Source organism: Balaenoptera acutorostrata, chromosome 4 (genome assembly GCF_949987535.1).
Source record: "Balaenoptera acutorostrata chromosome 4, mBalAcu1.1, whole genome shotgun sequence".
Taxonomy (NCBI): Eukaryota; Metazoa; Chordata; class Mammalia; order Artiodactyla; family Balaenopteridae; genus Balaenoptera; species Balaenoptera acutorostrata.
Window position 1 is genome coordinate 35910380 of NC_080067.1, and position 20437 is coordinate 35930816.

A 20437-nucleotide genomic window follows, 5' to 3' on the forward strand; every position below is an offset into this window, starting at 1 on the left:
TACAGTACTTAAAGTTTTGATCGTTTGATAGAAGGTTGCCAAGAAGTTCAAGTTCCACAGGTTAGTTTTTGTACAGAATCCTGCATCCATATTTTTTTAATGTGAAAAGCCTCTTATCGTTGTTATACTTTCTGTCTCTGCACATGAGAAATTGATGGAACGTCTTTGTCCTTCAAATCCAGGGTCACTTCTTGGCCACTGGAGGATATTTTATCCACCATTGTTTTGTTATGCAGGTAGTTTGGGAAATTCTTCACAAAACCCCCATGTTGAAATCCTTCAGCTCTCTCAAGATAAGGGCTGACAGCTGGTAGCTTCCACATACACCTACATTTTTGGGTTTTCACACCAACTAGTTATTTACCCAAAAGAGCTCTATTTCTTACTTAACATTGGTCTGTTGGTATAAAATCAATTTCCAGCTTTACAGTGGTAGTTGGCACTGCATTTTAAGCGAGAAAGTATTTTTGGTAGGCTAAAGCATTTTGGAATTATTTTCTAAAATTTATGTAAGTTCTTAGTCATTAAATTTGTGGTAAGATTGAGGATTTTTAATCAGATTTTTAAAAATATTAATGCTTATTAATTTAAGCTTTTTTTCTTGTTATTTTCAGAGAATCTGGGAAAAATTGCAAAACCTGTACCTTTAGTAAGGATGGGACCTTGTTTGCCTGGGGCAACGGAGAAAAGTTAGTGTTCATTTATATAACATTTTATGTGTGTGTTGTAAATATAAAACATAATTGTTTTATGTGAATAACATGTATTTGGATGTCATTTATAAAGTCTATCTTTTAATGTCTTGGTGCTGTTAGGTGTTATCTCCAATATAACATCCATAGAACATCTCCAAAGTTGTTAGTTTCTATTTATGTGCCAGGACTTCTTTGAGTTCTCTAGTTACTTAGAATTAAAAAGTAACATATGAAAAAGGGCAATTAATTTAATGCAGAAGAAGCTGAGAGGTTGTTTTAAATAGTGCTCTAAGTGATTGATTAGGGTTTCTTAAGTTCTGCACTAACACTTAGAGAAAAACTCTCTTTGCTTGTTTATGGTAGGTACCTTATATCTTTGCTGTTAACTTATTAACAACTGTCTATATTTATTACTGTTAGTTTTATTGTGTATAACAGCATGTCATCTAAGTATAAGTTATTCAAAAGTATGTTTGGTATAGTCTGTATTACATAAAATAATCAGATTACAAAATTGGTCTTGCAAAAAAAAAAAAGTATTTTGGTTCAGTGTTCATAATTTCACTTAGAAAACCAATTCTTTTCAATTTTCCATAGTCACTGTATTTCAGTTCACAGAACCAGGAAAATGCCTGAATATCTGTTGCTTGGTTTAAAGTTATTTTTGTTGTTTTTAGCCAGATATAATATCTTAGGTTTTTTAAAGGGGGAAAAATGATTACCTCCTTTTGAAAAGTATATTTTAAATGTTTCTTACACAGTGGTACTATATTCTGAGGTCTTTCAGCTATCAGGTCAGATTGGATTAACACATGATTTTTAAAAATGCTAAAATGACTGCGTTGAATTAGTTGATTCACTTCTATGACTATAAGTAGCTGGCAGAATTAGCTTTTATAATTAAAAATGTTCATCAGTATTTTTTTTTTTAAGTTATTGAATCCAACCAACAAACTACTACTCTCAAATGATTAAGAATATAATTATATTGGGTCTTATTCACAGTGTTAACAGACAGTCTTACTCTCAGCCTCAAAGAAAGAACGTACTCTCAACTTTTCTTATTTCTTTAGGTGTAACCTATTGTGGGTATTTGGGTTTTTTTTTTTTCAATCCATATGTCATTATTTTTATAATATTTATCTATATATATATTTATTTTTATTTGGTTGTGCTGAGTGTTAGTTGTGGCAGGTGGGCTCCTTAGTTGTGTCATGGGAACTCTTAGTTGCGGCATGCACGTGGTAACTAGTTCCCCGACCAGGGATCGAACCCAGGCCCCCTGCATTGGGAGTGCAGTCTTAACCACTGTGCCAGGAAAGTCCCTAAATCCATATTTTAGTTTACACTATTTGGGTAATGAGTTGATAGAAATTTACTATCTGATGGGACATACCATACATCTTTTCATTGCCTATTACCTTTTTGAGGTATCCCTTATTCTACTAGCTTACAGTTTATTGAGTAAGTCTATTTTCACTTTGGCAATTATTATTAATTATTTTATATGTCATATCTCCACTTTGTTTTCTGTTGGGTTCAACTCAGTCCTCTTAATATGTCCCCACATGTTGTGTCCATCTTTAATAGGTTTTTTTAAACCTGGTTCTAGCATTTATTTCCTTAAGTTGCTGCAGCCACAACAATACATATTGTTCCTGGGGCAAGAGAAACAGATACAGTGTATTGATTGTGGTCCTTGCTGGGTTCACGGTTAACTAAGTCAGAAGCTATAACTGATTTTTCCTTAAACGTGTGCTTATTTAAATTAAAATAAACACCTTTCATTAAACTAAGAATAACTTTAAAGTTTATTAACAACAACAAAAAAGAAAGCTTCATGTAATTCTATAATATATAATTTACAGTAAGTTGTAAAGAATCTATAGTCATAAGTGTGTGTGTTTGTCTGTATGTTTCTGTGTGTTTAAACACTATACGGTAATTGTTTATTCTTACCAGTTGCCGCTTATCCTAACCCAATGTCCTCAAACTTGAGTTGAACAAAGTAACTTTAAGGAATTTCTGCAGTGAGATGGAGTATCTTTTTTTTTTTCTTTCTTTCTTTCACCCCAAGGACTACCTAAGAGCAAGTCAGGCCAAACAGGTTTCAGAGCATTGCTCTGGCATTTATTAGTAGTATGCTCTTGGGCAAATCATCAAATCATTTCATTTTTCTAACCTTCAGTTTCCCCATTTGTAAAATGGAGATGATAATACCTGTTTTATGAGATTGTTGTGAGGATTAAATGAGAAAATGTACATAAAGTGGTTAAACCAGAACATGGTTCAGAGAAAGTGTCCCCAAAAGTGGAAACTGCTTTTGTTTTTACAATTATTGTTATTTTTGTCATTGTACCACGATAATTCTTACAGTAATATCTTTTGGAGATTGCTTCTGAGATTTTTATAGGCATCAAAAGTATCCTTGCTGATTTCCCTAGCTGCTGCAGTTTCCACTTACTCAAATTAAAAAATATATACTTTTCGTTTTCTCTTGGATTTGAAATTCCTCAGCTTGTCTGTAGATTTGCTCTGTGTTCACTTAAAGGCCTGTTTTTTCCTTTTTGGTTGAAGGTGGTATCTATTGTATCTTCCCACAAATTCTATATTATTTCCCAACACCAGCCTTAAATAGGGGCCTTTTGGTAAACTGTACACTTTTTTACGTTTAAGTGTTTATTGGATATTTTCTAGAACTGACTGAAAATTGATTTTTATGAGGAATGAACACTTTAGAGTGATCTGTATTTAAAAAGAAGTATGAATGTTTTGGATACTGCTGGCTATTGTGAAACAGTATTTCATTGCTGAAGTAATTTCTTTTGAAACCAGAATAAATGTTATCAATGTCACTAACAAGGGACTACTGCACTCCTTCGACCTTCCAAAGGCAGTTTGCCTTGAGTTCTCACCAAAAAACACTGTCCTGGCAACATGGCAGCCTTACACTAGTAAGTATTTTCCAATTGTAAAAATATTCTGACAGGACCAACTCAACTCAGTGGGGAAAAAAAGGAGAAGGTTTATAACCTTATAGGAAAGTAATTAATATTTATGATAGTAAATAGTGTTTGAGAATATTTTTAATCGACAATGAATCTTGTATTCTCCAAATAGAATGTACTTTAAGTAATTTCAAGGTATAGTAAGTTAGTGAGAAGATCCATCATGAGATAGAGGAAAAGAAAAAAGCTCAAGGGAAAATTTATAAAGTAAATAACCAATGGATAGAGAAGATTGCAAAAATTACGAAGAATAATGACCTTTAAAATAAAAAACGTTTTTTATAATTATAAATGAAAGAGGAAGTACAGTAGACACAACATCTAAGAAATGTGTATGGTATGACAAAGAGTAGGAAATGGTGTGTCATTTTCTAACGCATTTAAAGATCTAATATACGTTATATGAACATTTTATTGGCTTGGCCAACAGGTTTGTTTGGGTTTTTCCATAACATCTTACAGAAAAACCCAAACGAACTTTTTAGCCAACCCAGTATATAGCTGTGCTTCATAGATCAGTGATAAAATATTGGGTCCCGGTATAGGGCTTATTTTAAGAAGCATTTTGTAATAATGTGGATATTGTTGAATAAATATATGATAGTAGTTCACTGTTGGGTTATAAACTTCCTGAGTTCGTTCTTCCAAGAGGCATGGACTCTAATGAATATTATTTTTCCAAGTAAGTAAAAGGGAAATTGAGAATCAGTTGAGGACTGTGAGTGGTTTTATATAACTTTTTTTCATGTGTGTGACTTATAGACACAGCTTTCGTGATAAGACAGTTTAATCTGTTTAACAGCAAACTATGTCACACTTAATAAACAAGAAATCTCTTAAATATTCTTAAAAACTGTAGTAATAAACTCATTTCAGAAATACAAAATTCTGCTCAAACAGCCGTCATATTGTCATGGCTTTAGGAATGGATGATTAAATCTATAATTAAAGCTAGAGGGGAAAGTTGATTTAAAGCAACTCTTACCGGATCTTTATAATCTTGTTCAAATTTTTTCTAAGAATGAAATCTTTTTACTAGTGTTAGGAGACAATTACTGCAAAAAATTTTGTTTTTATGGCAGCTTCTAAAGATGATACAGCTGGGATACCTAACCTACAACTTTATGATGTGAAAACTGGGACATGTTTGAAGTCTTTCATCCAGAAAAAAATGCAAAATTGGTAAATAAATGCTTTAAAATACTAATTATTTTTAAATATCTTAAATATCTTTGTTGTATATTATTTGTTTCTCTGGTATTGATTTAGAAAATAACTTGTCAGATCAAAATCTAGATCTTTAAGGATTTTGTATGTGAGAATGTAATAGAGTAAAAACTTGATCTTTTATTTAGTATTTGAATCAAAAGGAATAATATTTTTCTATTATATATGCTGACTAAAACTATTAGTAACTGACTTGACATCATATTTATAAGTATTTTTCCTTAAATAGTAAACAATATCGTAAACTTTAACATGTTAACATACGATGTTACATTCTATTTAAATTTTTTTAATATTCTTTCTTTTCAATGTAGGTGTCCATCCTGGTCAGAAGATGAAACTCTTTGTGCCCGAAATGTTAACAATGAAGTTCACTTCTTTGAAAACAACAATTTTAGTATGGAAAGATTTATGAAATAATTTTATTATTTGCTATAAATATGTACAGTTTTTATTACCTTACATATGATATCATAGGATTCTCCTAAATACTGTTAATATATTAACAATTGCTGTTATAGTAATTCATTTGAATAACTCCAAGTGTAATTGCTAGTAAAATTTTATAACATAAACGTATTCTTTTATAATAAATTTTTACTATCTAATAATTACTATTAAGACATTTGAGTACCTCTTTCTGAGTTTAGTTGCTATTGAAATTGTGTGATACAAATTTTTAAAGTATTTTGTTGTGTAGAATTTCAAATACAAAAGTAGACACCTAGTCCCATAACCATCAGCCCATTGCCAAACCTTCTTCATCCATGCATCTGTCCACCTACCATCTGTTTTACTCTGCTAAAGCAAATTGTAGACATCATATAATTTTACCTATAACTATTTCAGTATGTATCTCTAAGATTAGGGCTCTTAATATTTTTTTAAAACTTAGTCATAATACCATTATCACAGATTATAGAATATCTGGTCAGTGTTCAAATTTCTAATAATTGAAAATGTGATAATTTTTTTAAAACTCAGGATCCACATAAGGTCCTTCACATTGCAATTGATTTATATATCTTTTAAGTTTCTTTAAGCTATAAGTTCCCTCTCCATTCTTTTTTCCCCCTTGCAATTTATTATTTAAGAACAAAGTTACTTGTCTTATATATATTCCCATATTTGAGTTTTGCTCTTGTATCCCATTCTGTAATTTAACATGTTCATCTGTTTCCTGTAAATAACTATTTGGATCTAGAGTTGGTCAGCTTCAAGTTCTTTTTTGGGGAGCTGAGGGCAAGACTACATCATAAGACAGTGTTCAATTCTTTTACCAGGAAGCACATAATGTCTCATTGTCTTTAATTTTGTATGGTTAATTGGCATTAATGTTCAATGCCTCGATCCATTATTTCATGCGTGGTTAAAAATTGGTGATACTATAGTTTCCCTCCTTCCCCTGTCATTTATTAGCTGTACTACGTCTATAAGGAGAAATTCCCCTTTCTACTATTTGGTTACCTAGTGGACCATTTATATGGGAAAGGCAAAATAAATATTCTTCTCCTTTATCACTTTTTTTTTTTTATCACTTTTAATAAAATGAGTTCTTTCTTTAGCAATCTCCATTGCAACCAATTAGTCCCCACCCCCAACCTAATGAACTATGGATTTAAACATGATGTGTTTCAATCCATTTTAATTACTATTCTTATTGATTCTCAAATTGTCCCATCATTGGTCAATTAGTCTTTAATGACCTTTTTGCTGTATGGTAGGACAGATCTTCTAGGATTATCTTGTATATTTCTTGCTATACACCTAGAATCAGCCAATTTCCCAATATACTCTGCTCCCTTTTAGTGGAAAATGGTATTTAGAGACCACAATCTGAGTGTAGAGGATTCTCATTGCTACTGTGTTGATTGATCATTGTTCCTAGGCCTTTTTTTTTTTTTTTCTTTTTTATCTTATATCTGTATTGCCTTTTGCCAACATCCAAGAATGTGGTTCTCTGGGATAACAGGGGTGATAGTTTGAGAATATCACATCCACATAATTATTCATTTGCTTTATTCTTCATTGACCACATAGCATTCTTAGAATAGCAATACCAACAGTGACACCTATAAAATGATTACTGAAAAATAATTTAAAGAAGAGAGTTCTGCAGTTCCTTTTGTCCTTAGAATATTCCATTGGTGACTGAACACTTTTTAGTACAGTCACCGACTTACAATAGTTTGAGTTAAGATTTTTCAACTTCATGATGGTGTGAAAGTGCTATGTATTCAGTAGAAATTGTACTTTGAATTTCAGTCTCTTCCTGGGCTAGCGCCATGTGGAATGGTACCCTCTCGTGATGCTGGGCAGCAGCAGTGAGCCACAGCTCCCAGTCAGCCAGATGATCACAAGGGTCAACAACTGATACACTTATAACTCTTTTGGACCTGTACAACCATTATGTTTTTCACTTTCAGTTGAGTATTCAATAGATTACATGAGATATTCAACACTTTATTATAAAATAGGCTTTGTGTTTAATGATTTTACTCAACTGTAGACTAATATTAAGTGTTCTGAGCACTTAATATTTAAGGTAGTCTAAGTTAAGCTATGATGTTCAGTACATAAGGTTTATTAAATGCATTTTCAACTTAAGATATTTTCAACTTACCATGGGTTTATCAGGACATAACCCCATCATAAGTCGAGAAAGTAGAATGGGAATTGGTAAATGTTCACATGTACAGAAGATGGCATGCAGGCTGATTTCGACACCATCTACACAGTCATTTAGCATTACCCTTCAGTTTCCTGCTTTTGAGACTTAATCCTTTCCCCACTAATCTGGGGTTAGCTTGTTTGCTTATCTTACTTGCATACCATACTTGCATGCTTTATGAGCATACCAAAAGAAGGGGGCTGCCAGTTTAGCAGTTTGGTATGCTACTTTTGAATAGCTGTTGATCTCTATATTTGAACAAAGAAAGAGTAATAGCTCTTGATCCCGTTAACTAGGAGAGCGCAGTGTTCATAACATGGTTTCTTACTGCCTAGCAGAGTAAGCACTCAACAAATATCAGCCATTGTTATCGTTACTATTGTTGATTATCATTGTTGTGGATCTGTTTATCACATTAGTTACAGAATTTTCATTTCCACGTTCTACAGTAGCAGGCTAGGGTCATCTGTCCCATCGAATGGGCTCTAAGACTACTTTAGTTCAGAGGTTTAAGAGAAGAGAACTGATATTTATTTAATACCTACTATGTGCCTGGCACTGTACACTAGGAATTAGGTATGTAATCCCATTACTTGCCCAAGGTCACACAGTAGTGACTGAGTAGGAATTCAAGCACAGGTCTGTCTCACTCACCCATGCTTTTTCCACTATGTTGCTCTGCCTCACCTACATGAGACTACAGTGAGCCGTTTTGTGTATAGTTACGTTAACCTTTTATAATGCATTCAGAATTTGAGATATGTCTGTTAGCTTCTCTCATTAATCTAATACCATTTACTTTTTTTTAGATACATTTGCAAATAAATTGCATTTGAAAAAAATTAATGATTTTGTGTTATCACCTGGACTCCAGCCGTACAAGGTAACTGCTAATGTTTTTGTTTGTTCATGTGGAATATTATGAGATTAAACCTTTTCCTAGTTTTTAGTGACTTTAAAAACATGTCCATCTTAGTTGATATGCTTCAAAAAATTTAAGTCATTATTTATGTCTGTGTATCTTAGGTGGCTGTCTATGTTCCAGGAAGTAAGGGTGCACCTTCATTTGTTAGATTATATCAGTACCCCAACTTTGATGGACCTCATGCAGCTTTAGCCAATAAAAGTTTCTTTAAGGCTGATAAGGTTACAATGCTATGGAATAAAAAAGGTATGATAAATATATTTTATCTCCCATTTTGTTTATCAAGCATTAATTTAGACTTACATTCCTATGTATATAGAAAAAGAAAAGAGTATCAGTGCTTATTCAATGAAAATTTACATGTGCTTTGTTACACTTTTTAATATTTTTCTAATCACCATTAGTTTAATTTGTGTTTTAAATCTAATTAAAGTTTTTACCCTTACAGCTACTGCTGTGCTGGTAATAGCTAGTACTGATGTTGACAAGACAGGAGCTTCCTACTATGGGGAACAGACGCTGCATTACATTGCCACAAACGGAGAAAGTGCTGTGGTGCAATTACGTGAGTGTTCCAGCAGTCTTCCTTTAATAGAATCAATGATAGTAAAAAATACAGTGCCATAAAGATGATATCATCTAAGTTCTTGATCAAGTGATAGAACTCACATATTTTAATAACCTTTAAGATAAAATTCCTCTTATCATCCCCAAACATACCTTATTTTGACAGAATCCAATTAGTTAATTTAGTTATGCCAGCAGTTTAGTAGGGAACTTGCTGAGTGAGATAATTCCATTATAATAGCTCTTTGGGGACTTACTTAATTAATTATGACAGCAAGTTGGTGTAGTGTGTTTAGCAGCATCTTCAGAACTGAAGAGTTTTAACCGCTTCATATTTTGTTTCGATGAGTTAACTGTGAAAAAATAGTTTTAAAATTCTGGCAACTCCCTAATCTTTTTTATTTTGAATTGAACATGTAAGGGTAAGGTAACCTTTCTTTTAAAAACTGTGTATTCCCATTCGAATCAGGAACAAAACAAGGATGACCCGCCCCCCTTCCATTTATTATTTAACATTCTGAAAGACCTAGTCAGTGTACCTGATCAAAAGAATAAGTATACAGTTTTGAAAGGTGAAAATCGAATCATCTCTGCTCATCAGATGAAGTCACAGCATAAACAACAGCCTCTTAAAAAGCATAATGGGAGGAAAGATTCCATATACAGCAACAAAAAAGAAATATATAGGGCTGATGGGAAGAAAACTTTAAAACTTCTGAGGGGCAAACTATAACCTTTAATAACTTTACAAAGATGTCATTTCTCTCCAAATTGATCTAAAAATTAAACTAAAATGCCAGTGGATTTTCTTTTTTACAACTAGATAAGCTGGTTCTAAAGTTGATATTGAAAAATAAACATGCAAGAATGTTTTGAAAACTTTGCCAAAAAAAAAGAGTAGCAAAGGAGGGATTCTGATACTATTAGATATTAAAATGTAAAGCAATTGTAATTAAGACAATTTGGTTCTGGCTTATGGATAAGCAGATAAATCAGTGGAACACAGTAGGATCCATAAATAGATCCATATTTCCAAAGCCATTGACATATAATAAAGTCAGCATTTGAATCAATGCAGGAAAATATTGATCATTTAATATATGGTTTGGGGACAGTTGGCTAGCTATTTGGAACAAAACGTTACTATTGCTAATTCTTTACCAAAATAAGTTCCAATTGGGCCAAAAAATTGTATCTAAAACTACAGAACTAGAAGAAAATGTGGGAGAATATTTTTTTTAATTTTTATTGGGGTATAGTTGCTTTACAATGTTGTTAGTTTCTGCTGTACAGCTACAGCAGAGTGAATCAGCTATACGTATATTTTTCTAATCTTAAAGTAGAAAAAGACTTTAAACAAGGTAGAAGTCGTATGGGGAAAGTGATAAATTTGAGTATATGAAATTACAGACTTCTACACTGGGGGAAGAAAAGAGTCCATAAATTAAGCAAAACAAACAAAAAATAAGGGAAAAAATTTTTAGACAAGGGATAAATATGAGAAAAGGTGAATTTTGTTAATATCTCAAGTGTAACAATAAAAGACCAATAACAGGAGAGAAAAATAGGTATAGGACAGTAAAAAATAGTCCACAAAAAAGAAATAAAATTATGTATAAGTATACTAAAAGGTGCTTCATTTATAATAAAGGAAAACAAGATACAATTTTTCACTTAGTAGGTTGGCAAAGATAAAAATTTGAAACAGTATCAGTGAGAGTGAGGGGAAAATCTTTGCTATCAAAAACTACTGGTAGGGCTTCGCTGGTGGCGCAGTGGTTGGGAATCTGCCTGTCAATGCAGGGGACACAGGGTTGGAGCCCTGGTCCGGGAAGATCCCACATGCCGCGGAGCAGCTAAGCCCATGCGTCACAACTACTGAGCCTGTGCTCTACAGCCCGTGCTCCGCAACAAGAAAAGCCATCGCAACAAAGAGTGGCCCCCGCTTGCCGCAACTAGAGAAAGCCTGTGCACAGCAACAAAGATCCAACGCAGCCAAAAATAAATAAATTTAATAAATTAAAAAAAAAAAAAAAAAACTACTGGTAGTGTAAATTGGTACAAGTTCTTTGAAGGGCATTTCGGTGGTACATTATGAAGTAAATGTATGTGCCCTTTGACCAGGCAGTTTCTCTCCTACAGATATATTTGTGTACATTTACAGTGGAGTATAAACAGCAAGATTTGTAATGGAATACAGTGCAGCTGAATGAGGCAGAGCTCAATGTGCTTACGTGGAAAAATTTCCAAGAGTATTAAATGAAACAACAAAGCTTTAGAACTTTGTGTGTGTGTGTAAGTGCTTAAGAGAGAGATGCTTAATTTCAACAAAAATATTCTGAAAGGATATGCAAGAAGTATAACAGAGGGCTGCCTTTGCGTAGAGGGACTTATTTTTGTGGCATGTCTTTTTATATAGTTTGTATCTTTATTACTGTATGCATATATTACCTCTTCCAAGAAAAACTAGTTTATTAATAGTAGTAATAACCTATGCTTCTATGAGCCCACATTGCCAGAATGTTTACAAGAAATTAAGGGACTTCCCTGGTGGTCCCGTGGTTAAGACTCCGCGCTTCCACTGCAGGGGAGCACGGGTTTGATCCCTGGTCAGGGAACTAAGATCCCATATGCTACGCGGCGTGGCCAAAAAAAAAAAATTTAAATAAAAGTACTAAAGACAAATAATAGTATACAAAATTGCAAAACAATTATAAAAAAAATAAAAGAAATTAAGATTCATTAGGGGTTCTTAAATAAATTTATAATCATACATTAATCCCCATAGTATGTCATGTAAAAATATTTTAATTTTAACATACCGTGAAATTTTTGGATTTTTTTTTTTTTTTAGTGTTTGATGTGTTTATGAGTGTTATATGATTGTAATTTGTGCTATTAAATATTATAATCCTGTATGTATTTCTTTATCACTAACTTGGATTTTATATTCTTTTTCTAGCAAAAAATGGCCCCATTTATGATGTAGTTTGGAATTCTAGTTCTACTGAGTTTTGTGCTGTTTATGGTTTCATGCCTGCCAAAGCAACAATTTTCAACTTGAAGTGTGATCCTGTGTTTGACTTCGGAACTGGCCCTCGTAATGCAGCCTACTACAGCCCTCACGGACATATATTAGTACTAGCTGGATTTGGAAATCTGAGGGGGCAAATGGAAGTGTGGGATGTTAAAAACTACAAACTTATTTCTAAACCGGTGGCCTCTGATTCTACATATTTTGCTTGGTGCCCAGATGGTGAGCATATTTTAACAGCCACGTGTGCTCCCAGGTTACGTGTTAATAATGGGTACAAGATTTGGCATTATACCGGCGCTGTCTTGCACAAGTATGATGTACCATCAAATGCAGAATTATGGCAGGTTTCTTGGCAGCCATTCTTAGATGGAATATTTCCAGAAAAAGCAATAACTTACCAAGCAGTTTCAAGTGATGTACCTAGTGAAGAACCTAAAGTTGCAACAGCTTATAGACCCCCAGCTTTAAGAAATAAACCAGTCACCAATTCCAAACTGGTAAGTAAAGTTTTACTACTTTGGTAGGAAAAGGTTTTTCAGTGTGTAGAGTTCCCTAGATCCTTTTCTTATGCATGTTCTTGTGTTACTTAGTATCTGATTAGAAGATATAAACTCTAGGGTAGAAATTGTGGAGGACCTGCTGCTGAAGATGGTGAATGGTTGTTTTGGGGTTTTTTTGTTTGTTTGTTTGTTTGTTTGGCCGTGCGATGCGGCTTACGGGATTAGTTCCCTGACCAGGGATTGAACCTGGACCTCCTGTAGTGGAAGCGAGGAGTCCTAACCACTGGACTGACACAGAAGTCCCGGTGAATTATTGTTAAGTTGACAAAGTAATTAATGTAAAATCTCTGGGAAAGATAACTGGGTGTGACTTACTGGGTGTAGATTGTGGGCTCAAATTCAATTGCCTGTCAGCCTAGGCTGGTAGTGTAAGGCAATGGTGAGTGGGAGAGAATGATGTAAGGGAGAGAGCATGCCCTCTTTCAAGGCCATAGCAACTACACAGCAGTAGCCCATTGTTTCCACAGGAGATTTTAGGCCCAGTTTGCCAAAAGTTTGATTTTTCAAGACAAGTTGGATGCTTGTATGAAATTTCTCAATTTTTAAAACACTGCTGTTCAAACAAAACACACTTGTTGTCCTTAGGCCATCAGTTCCTGACCTCTGTTGTAAAGTTATGACTGGAGTATTGGTCAGATTCTGATCTGCTTTAAAATGTTAGCATTTCAGAGCTCAGGGGAAAGCATTTATTAATATCCTGAGTTTCTGTGATGATGTTAAGGAATAAAGTTGCTCTATAAGAATGAACAATATTATTCATATTAGTAGAATGATGACCATACAGTAGGTGTAAACGGGGACTGTTCCAAGTAAATGGGAATATATAGTCACTTAATTATTAAGGCACTCAGGGAAGTAGATACTTTTTCAAAGGATAAATATTTCTGTGCCTCCAATGTGCTCCTAACCCTCTGAAAAACAAAAAAGAACAAGCCTTCTTCCTCCACAAAATGTAGCATTTTGACTTCAATGAAATGTTGTTGAAACATTTTTGTTGCATTAAGTTATTTAGTAAAAATACATAAAAACATATAACAAATTAAGCCTGTTTATTATTTTTGTATTTAGATTTTTTTAAAAAAGGATATAATAGTCTTAGGATTTGTTCTGTCTCTTTATTGAAATTTTCCTTACCTGAGATTAAAAAAAAGAAGTGACCTTAACGCATCCTGCTTTCAAAATCTGTGTAAGATAGCACAAGAGGAAGGAATTCTGAATTAGTGTATATTTTTATTCTCTGACTCATAAAACTAATTTGTTTTGGTTGGTGGAGGGAGAAAAATTAATATAGAAAGAATATATTTTGAAAATAGTGAAAAAAAACTAGGTAAGAACTTCTTAAAACCAAACTTTTTTTTTTTTTTTGGCTGTGCCGGGTCTTAGTAGAGGCACGCAGGAACTTTGTTGCAGCATGTGGGGTCTTTCATTGTGGCCTGCAGGCTTCTCTCTAGTTGTGGCGCTTGGGCTCAGTAGTTGCGGCACGCAGGCTTAGTTGTCCCGCGGTATATGGGATCTTTGTTCCGCGACGAGGGATCGAAACGTGCGTCCCCTGCATTGGAAGGTGGATTCTTAACCACTGGACCACCAGGGAAGTCCCAAAACCAAACTTTTTTGACATTTAAGATTCCTACTAAATTCTTGCTTTTGTTTATAACCTGGTGATTATGTGATCCTGTCACATCATTTTATTTGAAGGAACTATATGCCTGTGAATGAGAAATTTTTGTTTGTATCTAATTCCAGAAAATAGCTAAATGGCAAAGAAAACATTGTCAAGAAATTACTAGAAACAAAGATAGTCTGGTCAATAACTTCACAAAGGAAGAAGGTTACATAGCAGAGGGGAAAAAAGGTGTTTGGATTCCTCCCCCTGAAGAAAAAAATTACTTTTTTTATAAGTAAAAATTCATATATAAATTATACTTAAATATTTCTTGGCTTTCAAAAAAACCCTTCACTTTTTTTTTTTTTTTTTAAAGGATTTTCTTATTTATTTATTTATTTATTTATTTATTTATTTTTGGCTGTGTTGGGTCTTCGGTTCGTGCGAGGGCTTTCTCCAGTTGCGGCAAGCGGGGGCCACTCTTCATCGCGGTGCGGGGACCGCTCTTCATCGCGGTGCGCGGGCCTTTCTCTATCGCGGCCCCTCCCGTCGCGGGGCACAGGCTCCAGACGCGCAGGCTCAGCAATTGTGGCTCACGGGCCCAGCTGCTCCGTGGCATGTGGGATCTTCCCAGACCAGGGCTCGAACCCGTGTCCCCTGCATTAGCAGGCAGATTCTCAACCACTGCGCCACCAGGGAAGCCCCCCCTTCACTTTTATAATGTGTTCATCAAAACAATCTTATAATTGATGTAATTGAAGAAACAAACTTTATTAATGAGGATGAAATTGTGTACAGTAGACACATAGTACTAAAGCCAGAAAAGCTCATGGTCCATAGTAGCTGTGTGGATTTTTTTCGTCTAACATGAAAGTCTGTCAGGGGACTCCCCTGGTGGTGCAGTGGTTAAGAATCCGCCTGCGGGTGCAGGGGACATGGTTTCGATCCCTGGTCCGGGAAGATCCCACATGTTGCAGAGCAACTAAGCCCACACACCACAACTACTGAAACCCATGCACGTAGAGCCGGTGCTCCGCAACAAGAGAAGCCACCGCAGTGAGAAGCCCACGTGCAGCAGCAAAGACCCAACACAGCTAAAAATAAATAAAATAAATTTAAATAAATAAATAAATAAATAAAATGAAAGTCTTTTGGTGGCTACATGATGCTCATAGTGTGGAAGAGACTTGTAACTCATTCTTCTTGCATCGTTCTTTTTTTTTTTTTTTTTTAAATATGAAGTTCAGTTTGAGTTTTTTTTTTAATAAAATGTCTATCATTTTAAATTTTTATTTATTTATTTATTTATTTTTGGCTGTGTTGGGTCTACGTTTCTGTACGAGGGCTTTCTCTAGTTGTGGCAAGCGGGGGCCACTCTTCATCACAGTGCGCGGGCCTCTCACTATCGCGGCCTCTCTTGTTGTGGAGCACAGGCTCCAGTCGCGCAGGCTCAGTAGTTGTGGCTCACGGGCCTAGTTGCTCCGCGGCATGTGGGATCCTCCCAGACCAGGGCTCGAACCCGTGTCCCCTGCATTGGCAGGCAGATTCTCGACCACTGCGCCACCAGGGAAGCCCTTGCATGATTCTTAATTGCTTTCTCTCTTTTTTTTTTTTTTTTTTTTTTTATAATTTTTTTTTTTTTCCCCCCTACTTTATTTATTTATTTATTTATTTTTGGCTGTGTTGGGTCTTCGGTTCGTGCGAGGGCTTTCTCCAGTTGCGGCAAGCGGGGGCCACTCTTCATTGCGGTGCGGGGACCGCTCTTCATCGCGGTGCGCGGGCCTCTCACTATCGCGGCCCCTCCCGCTGCGGGGCACAGGCTCCAGACGCGCAGGCTCAGCAGCCGTGGCTCACGGGCCCAGCCGCTCCGCGGCATGTGGGATCCTCCCAGACCAGGGCTCGAACCCGTGTCCCCTGCATTAGCAGGCAGATTCTCAACCACTGCGCCACCAGGGAAGCCCTGCTTTCTCTCTTTTTTTAAAATTCTCATGAGTAGAAACTTTTTCAGCCAAAGCAAGATACTATAGAAGAACTCACTATTGAAAGAATATAAAACAAATGTTCAAGGATTAGTATATCTTAACTAACATCATGTGCAGTGGGGATCAAAAAAGTGCAAGAGGCTTGCCATGCAAATTTGTCTGTTCTACAAATGTGGGTTCTCATATATTCAGTTGCTTCAAGTAGGGTAGTTCACACACAGAACTTCGATGCCTGCAATAGTTAATGCAGCTGCTAAGATAAAAATCAATATATGGTTTTTTACTTATTCCTCTATATCTTAAATGTTTGAGCTCTGCCCATTTGATTATAGCACTTATAAGTACATTACACCTCTGAGATCTAGTACTCAAGAAACTTCAAAAGTGTACATCATGGTGATTTAATACACATTGTGAAAGGTTTCCCCTCATCTGGTTAATTAACATATCCATCACCTCACATATTTATCTTTTTTTTTTTTTTTTTTGGTGAGAACATTTGAATTCTACCCTCAGGAAATTTCAGTTATACAATTATACAATACAGTGCTATCAAGTGTAGTCACTGTGTTTTACATTAGATCCTTCTTGATCCTGTATGTAATTCTGTTGTTGTTGAATGTGGTTGACAGTTATATAAATATCTGATGATGAAAATGATTGCCTGTTTTCACAGTATAGTCTGACAAGTCATTTAGTGTTTTAAAACCTCTTCATTATGTTAATTCTGGATTTATAACTATGTAGTTACCCCCTTCTTATTTGATTTATTTTTTTATTGTCTGTTTTAGTTTTTCCATTTGCTTTTATTTTTAATCTTCTAATCTCTGATTTTGCAAGATCTAGCAAGTGACTCTTTGTGCAAAGAAAACAAATGAGGCAACTGTTTCTGTTGGCGGTAGTCAAATCCAAAAGGACCTCAGAAGAAGCTATTGTTAGTATCTAATTTCATAAAAATCATGTGTCAGTGGTAGTACTAAGAAAAATTCCATTGTTTAAACAAAAATAAAGTGAATTTTGCTGGCTCTTATATAACTGAAAGATACCATATATCAACTAGTAGGAAGATCCTCATTAAATCCATCTTGACCGTTGGAGTGTGCCTACAACAAGAGTTTTGAAATATTCTTTGCCAGTGAACTTATGATAAATTTGGTAAAGTAAGTTTGTCCTATACTAGCCAAATTGTATAATTTGTTGTATATGTTTGTAAATACATGGGCTCCATTTCAAAGTCATTTATTTTACATTTTCTTTAGCATGAGGAGGGACCACCTCAGAATATGAAACCACAACCAGGAAATGAGAAGCTGTTGTCAAAAACAGCTCTTAAAAATCAAAGGAAGCATGAGGCTAAGAAAGCTGCAAAGCAGGTACTTGGGGCACTTATCTTTTCAAACAAAACAAACAAATAAAACCAGTTAAATTAGCTCTATGCCTTGAAGTTTAAAGAATTGTAGTCCTAAAAACTTGACAGGTTATAAAATGCAGTTGGAGTTAGACTTAAGTAGCCAGAATGTCTCTTTTGTGTTTGCCTATGAATTTCTCAGTAGTCCTTTATATATAATGTGGGACCTAGGAAACTGGAACTGACCTTAAAACCTGAAACCCTCATGGGATTATGTAGTGTGTTACTTGCCACGGACCCTTTTGGAGGAGCCTGTGTGAAGTGGTATAGTTTGCTTTCTTGAAAGCATATGTTTAAGAGAGACCAGAAATTACATGACTCTAAGGCCATTTTGTCACTCAGTATGTTACTATAGGAAATTGTTCAGCTGGGAATCTAAACACTAGAGTACCCAAACAATGGAATTGTTCTAAAATAATTTTTTATATGACTTGGTAGTTGAAAAACCACACCAGCATAATAATTGACAAGTAAATTGTCATGGTGTGTGGCTTACGGTGATATTGAGATCTGCTGGGCTGGAAATTTGTGGTTAGTAAAGTCGTGGTAACCACATGTTTGAGACTGAGACAATTCCATCTTCTCTATTAATTCTTGAATTTTGACAGTTCTAGGTTACTTGTGTGTTTTGGTAGGCAGTTACTATTTTAAGGTATAGAATTTCATTTTGCAGCCATATTCTGCTAAAATCTGGGCCTAAAAAAATCGGTGTGCTCTTTTGTAGTTAATATATTTCATCTCCAGAAATGTCTTTAAATAACTCAGGCTTAGGTCATTCCAAGTAAAATGATCTAGTCCATGTATTAGACTTGTGTAAAAAGGAGGACTTGGCCTTTCATCAGAGTGGGTAGAGACCTCTGCTGGCCCCGAATATTACAAACTGGTAGCTAAGATTCCTTTTTTGTTGTTGTTGGTTTTCCAGCTAATAATTACAGGTATAATTGACAAATAAAAATGTTAAAGTGTTCAATGTGATGATATGATATAGGTATACATTGTGAAAGGATTCCTATAATCAAGTTAATTAACACATTTATCACATAGTTACTTCTGGAGGATGGAGCACTTAAATTCTACTTTCTTAGCAAATTTCAATTACTGTATTCAGTACAATATAGTATGATCAACTACAGTCACCATGTTATACATGAGCTCCTCAGACCTTATTCGTCTTATAACTGATGGTTTGCACCCTTTTACCAACCTCTCGCCGTTTCTCCCACCACCCTCCAGCTCCTGGCAACCACCATTCTACTCTCTGTTTCTATGAGTTTGACTTTTTTTTTTTTTTTAGATTCCACATATAAGTGGTACCATGCAGTATTTCTCTTTCTCTTTCTGGCTTATTTCACTTAGCATAATGCCCTCCAGGTTCATGCGTGTTGTTGCAGATGGTAGGATTTCCTTTTTTTATGACTGGATAATGTTCTACTCTGTGTAAATATGTATGTATGTTTATATATCACATTTTCTATATCCGTTCTTTCGTTGAAGGACACATAGATTGTTTCCATACCTTGGCTATTATAAATAATGTTGCAATGAACATGGGAGTACAGCTATCTCTTTGGGATAATGATTTTTGTTTCCTTTGGATATATACCCAGAAGTGAGATTGCTGGATCACATATTTTTAATTTCTTGAGGAACCGCCATATTGTTTTTTATAATGACTATAAGATTCCTTCTAATTGAGATTTAAGGGCCTTCAGAAACCCCCTCAACGTAGAATCCTACTTTTATAAGTGATGTTTCTTCCTCTTTATCAGAAGATATTTTTAATATGACCATTGCTGGTACTGAGCTAAGGTCCCTTTGTAATAAAATATTAGTTGTTTATTTTTAAAAAATATTTATTTACTATTTATTTTGGCTGCGCTGTGTCTTAGTTGAGGCATGCGGACTCTTAGTTGTGGCATGCAGACTTCTTAGTTGCGGCATGCATGTGAGATCTAGTTCCTGACCAGGGATCGAACCCAGGCCCCATGAATTGGGAGCACGGAGTCTTACCCACTGGACCACCAGGGAAGTCCCATTAGTTGTTTATTTTTGTGTGTTTTTCTGGTATTTGAGCACATAAAATTTGGGGAGGAGGGTCATAGAATCAGTATGTCTCATTTAGAAAAATTAATATTAAAATAGTCTGACTTCTTTTTCTTTTTGCCTACACCGCACGGCATGTGGGATCTTAGTTCCCCAACCAGGGAACCCACACCCTCTGCCATGGAAGCGTGGAATCCTAACCACTGGATCACCAGAGAAGTCTCAGTGTGACTTTCTTAAAGATAACTCTCTGGTTCTTTTGAAAAAACAATCAGTGCTATTAATGTAAAACATAATAATTACAAAAACAACCCCCCACACACACCCCACCTCGTACAACCATATAATCACCCACACATGTTATTTACTAAAGATGATACTACTAATCCATCATTTTGGAGTTATTCTGCGTGTTTTCTCAGTGATGACAAAGAGTTTTCTACTTGCAAGATAATCCTTTCAGTATGTATTTTTCAGACAACTGGCTGGAGTGAGTAAAAGTTATGACTGTGTGATAGAACAAAGGTAAATGATCTATGACAGGATCTCATCCCTGACTGTGAATTAAGGAACCAAAGATAAAGGAGTCAGATGTACATAATCTAACCAAGTACTTGGTGATGACTTTGTAAGCTTATCAGCTTTACCAAAAATAACTGAAACAAAGAGTTTAATCTTACCATGTACATAACCTTTTTTAGAGAATGACCA

The 20437-nt window shown here is 35.1% G+C and overlaps 1 protein-coding gene across 6 annotated transcripts in view; it reads left to right on the forward strand.

The window, feature by feature from the left end:
* Nucleotides 1-20437, forward strand: part of EIF2A (eukaryotic translation initiation factor 2A) — a 38568-nt gene that overhangs the window by 13809 nt on the left and 4322 nt on the right. For 2 of the 6 annotated variants that reach the window (XM_007188126.2, XM_007188129.2), the window contains exons 3-11: nucleotides 615-689; nucleotides 3531-3649; nucleotides 4786-4885; nucleotides 5245-5327; nucleotides 8411-8484; nucleotides 8628-8772; nucleotides 8975-9091; nucleotides 12056-12627; nucleotides 17535-17648. In XM_007188126.2, coding sequence (XP_007188188.2) covers nucleotides 615-689; nucleotides 3531-3649; nucleotides 4786-4885; nucleotides 5245-5327; nucleotides 8411-8484; nucleotides 8628-8772; nucleotides 8975-9091; nucleotides 12056-12627; nucleotides 17535-17648 — 1399 coding nt within the window. The remainder of the gene's footprint in view (nucleotides 1-614; nucleotides 690-3530; nucleotides 3650-4785; nucleotides 4886-5244; nucleotides 5328-8410; nucleotides 8485-8627; nucleotides 8773-8974; nucleotides 9092-12055; nucleotides 12628-17534; nucleotides 17649-20437) is intronic. The other 4 variants (XM_007188128.2, XM_007188130.2, XM_007188127.2 and 1 more) reach the window with 4 other exon arrangements.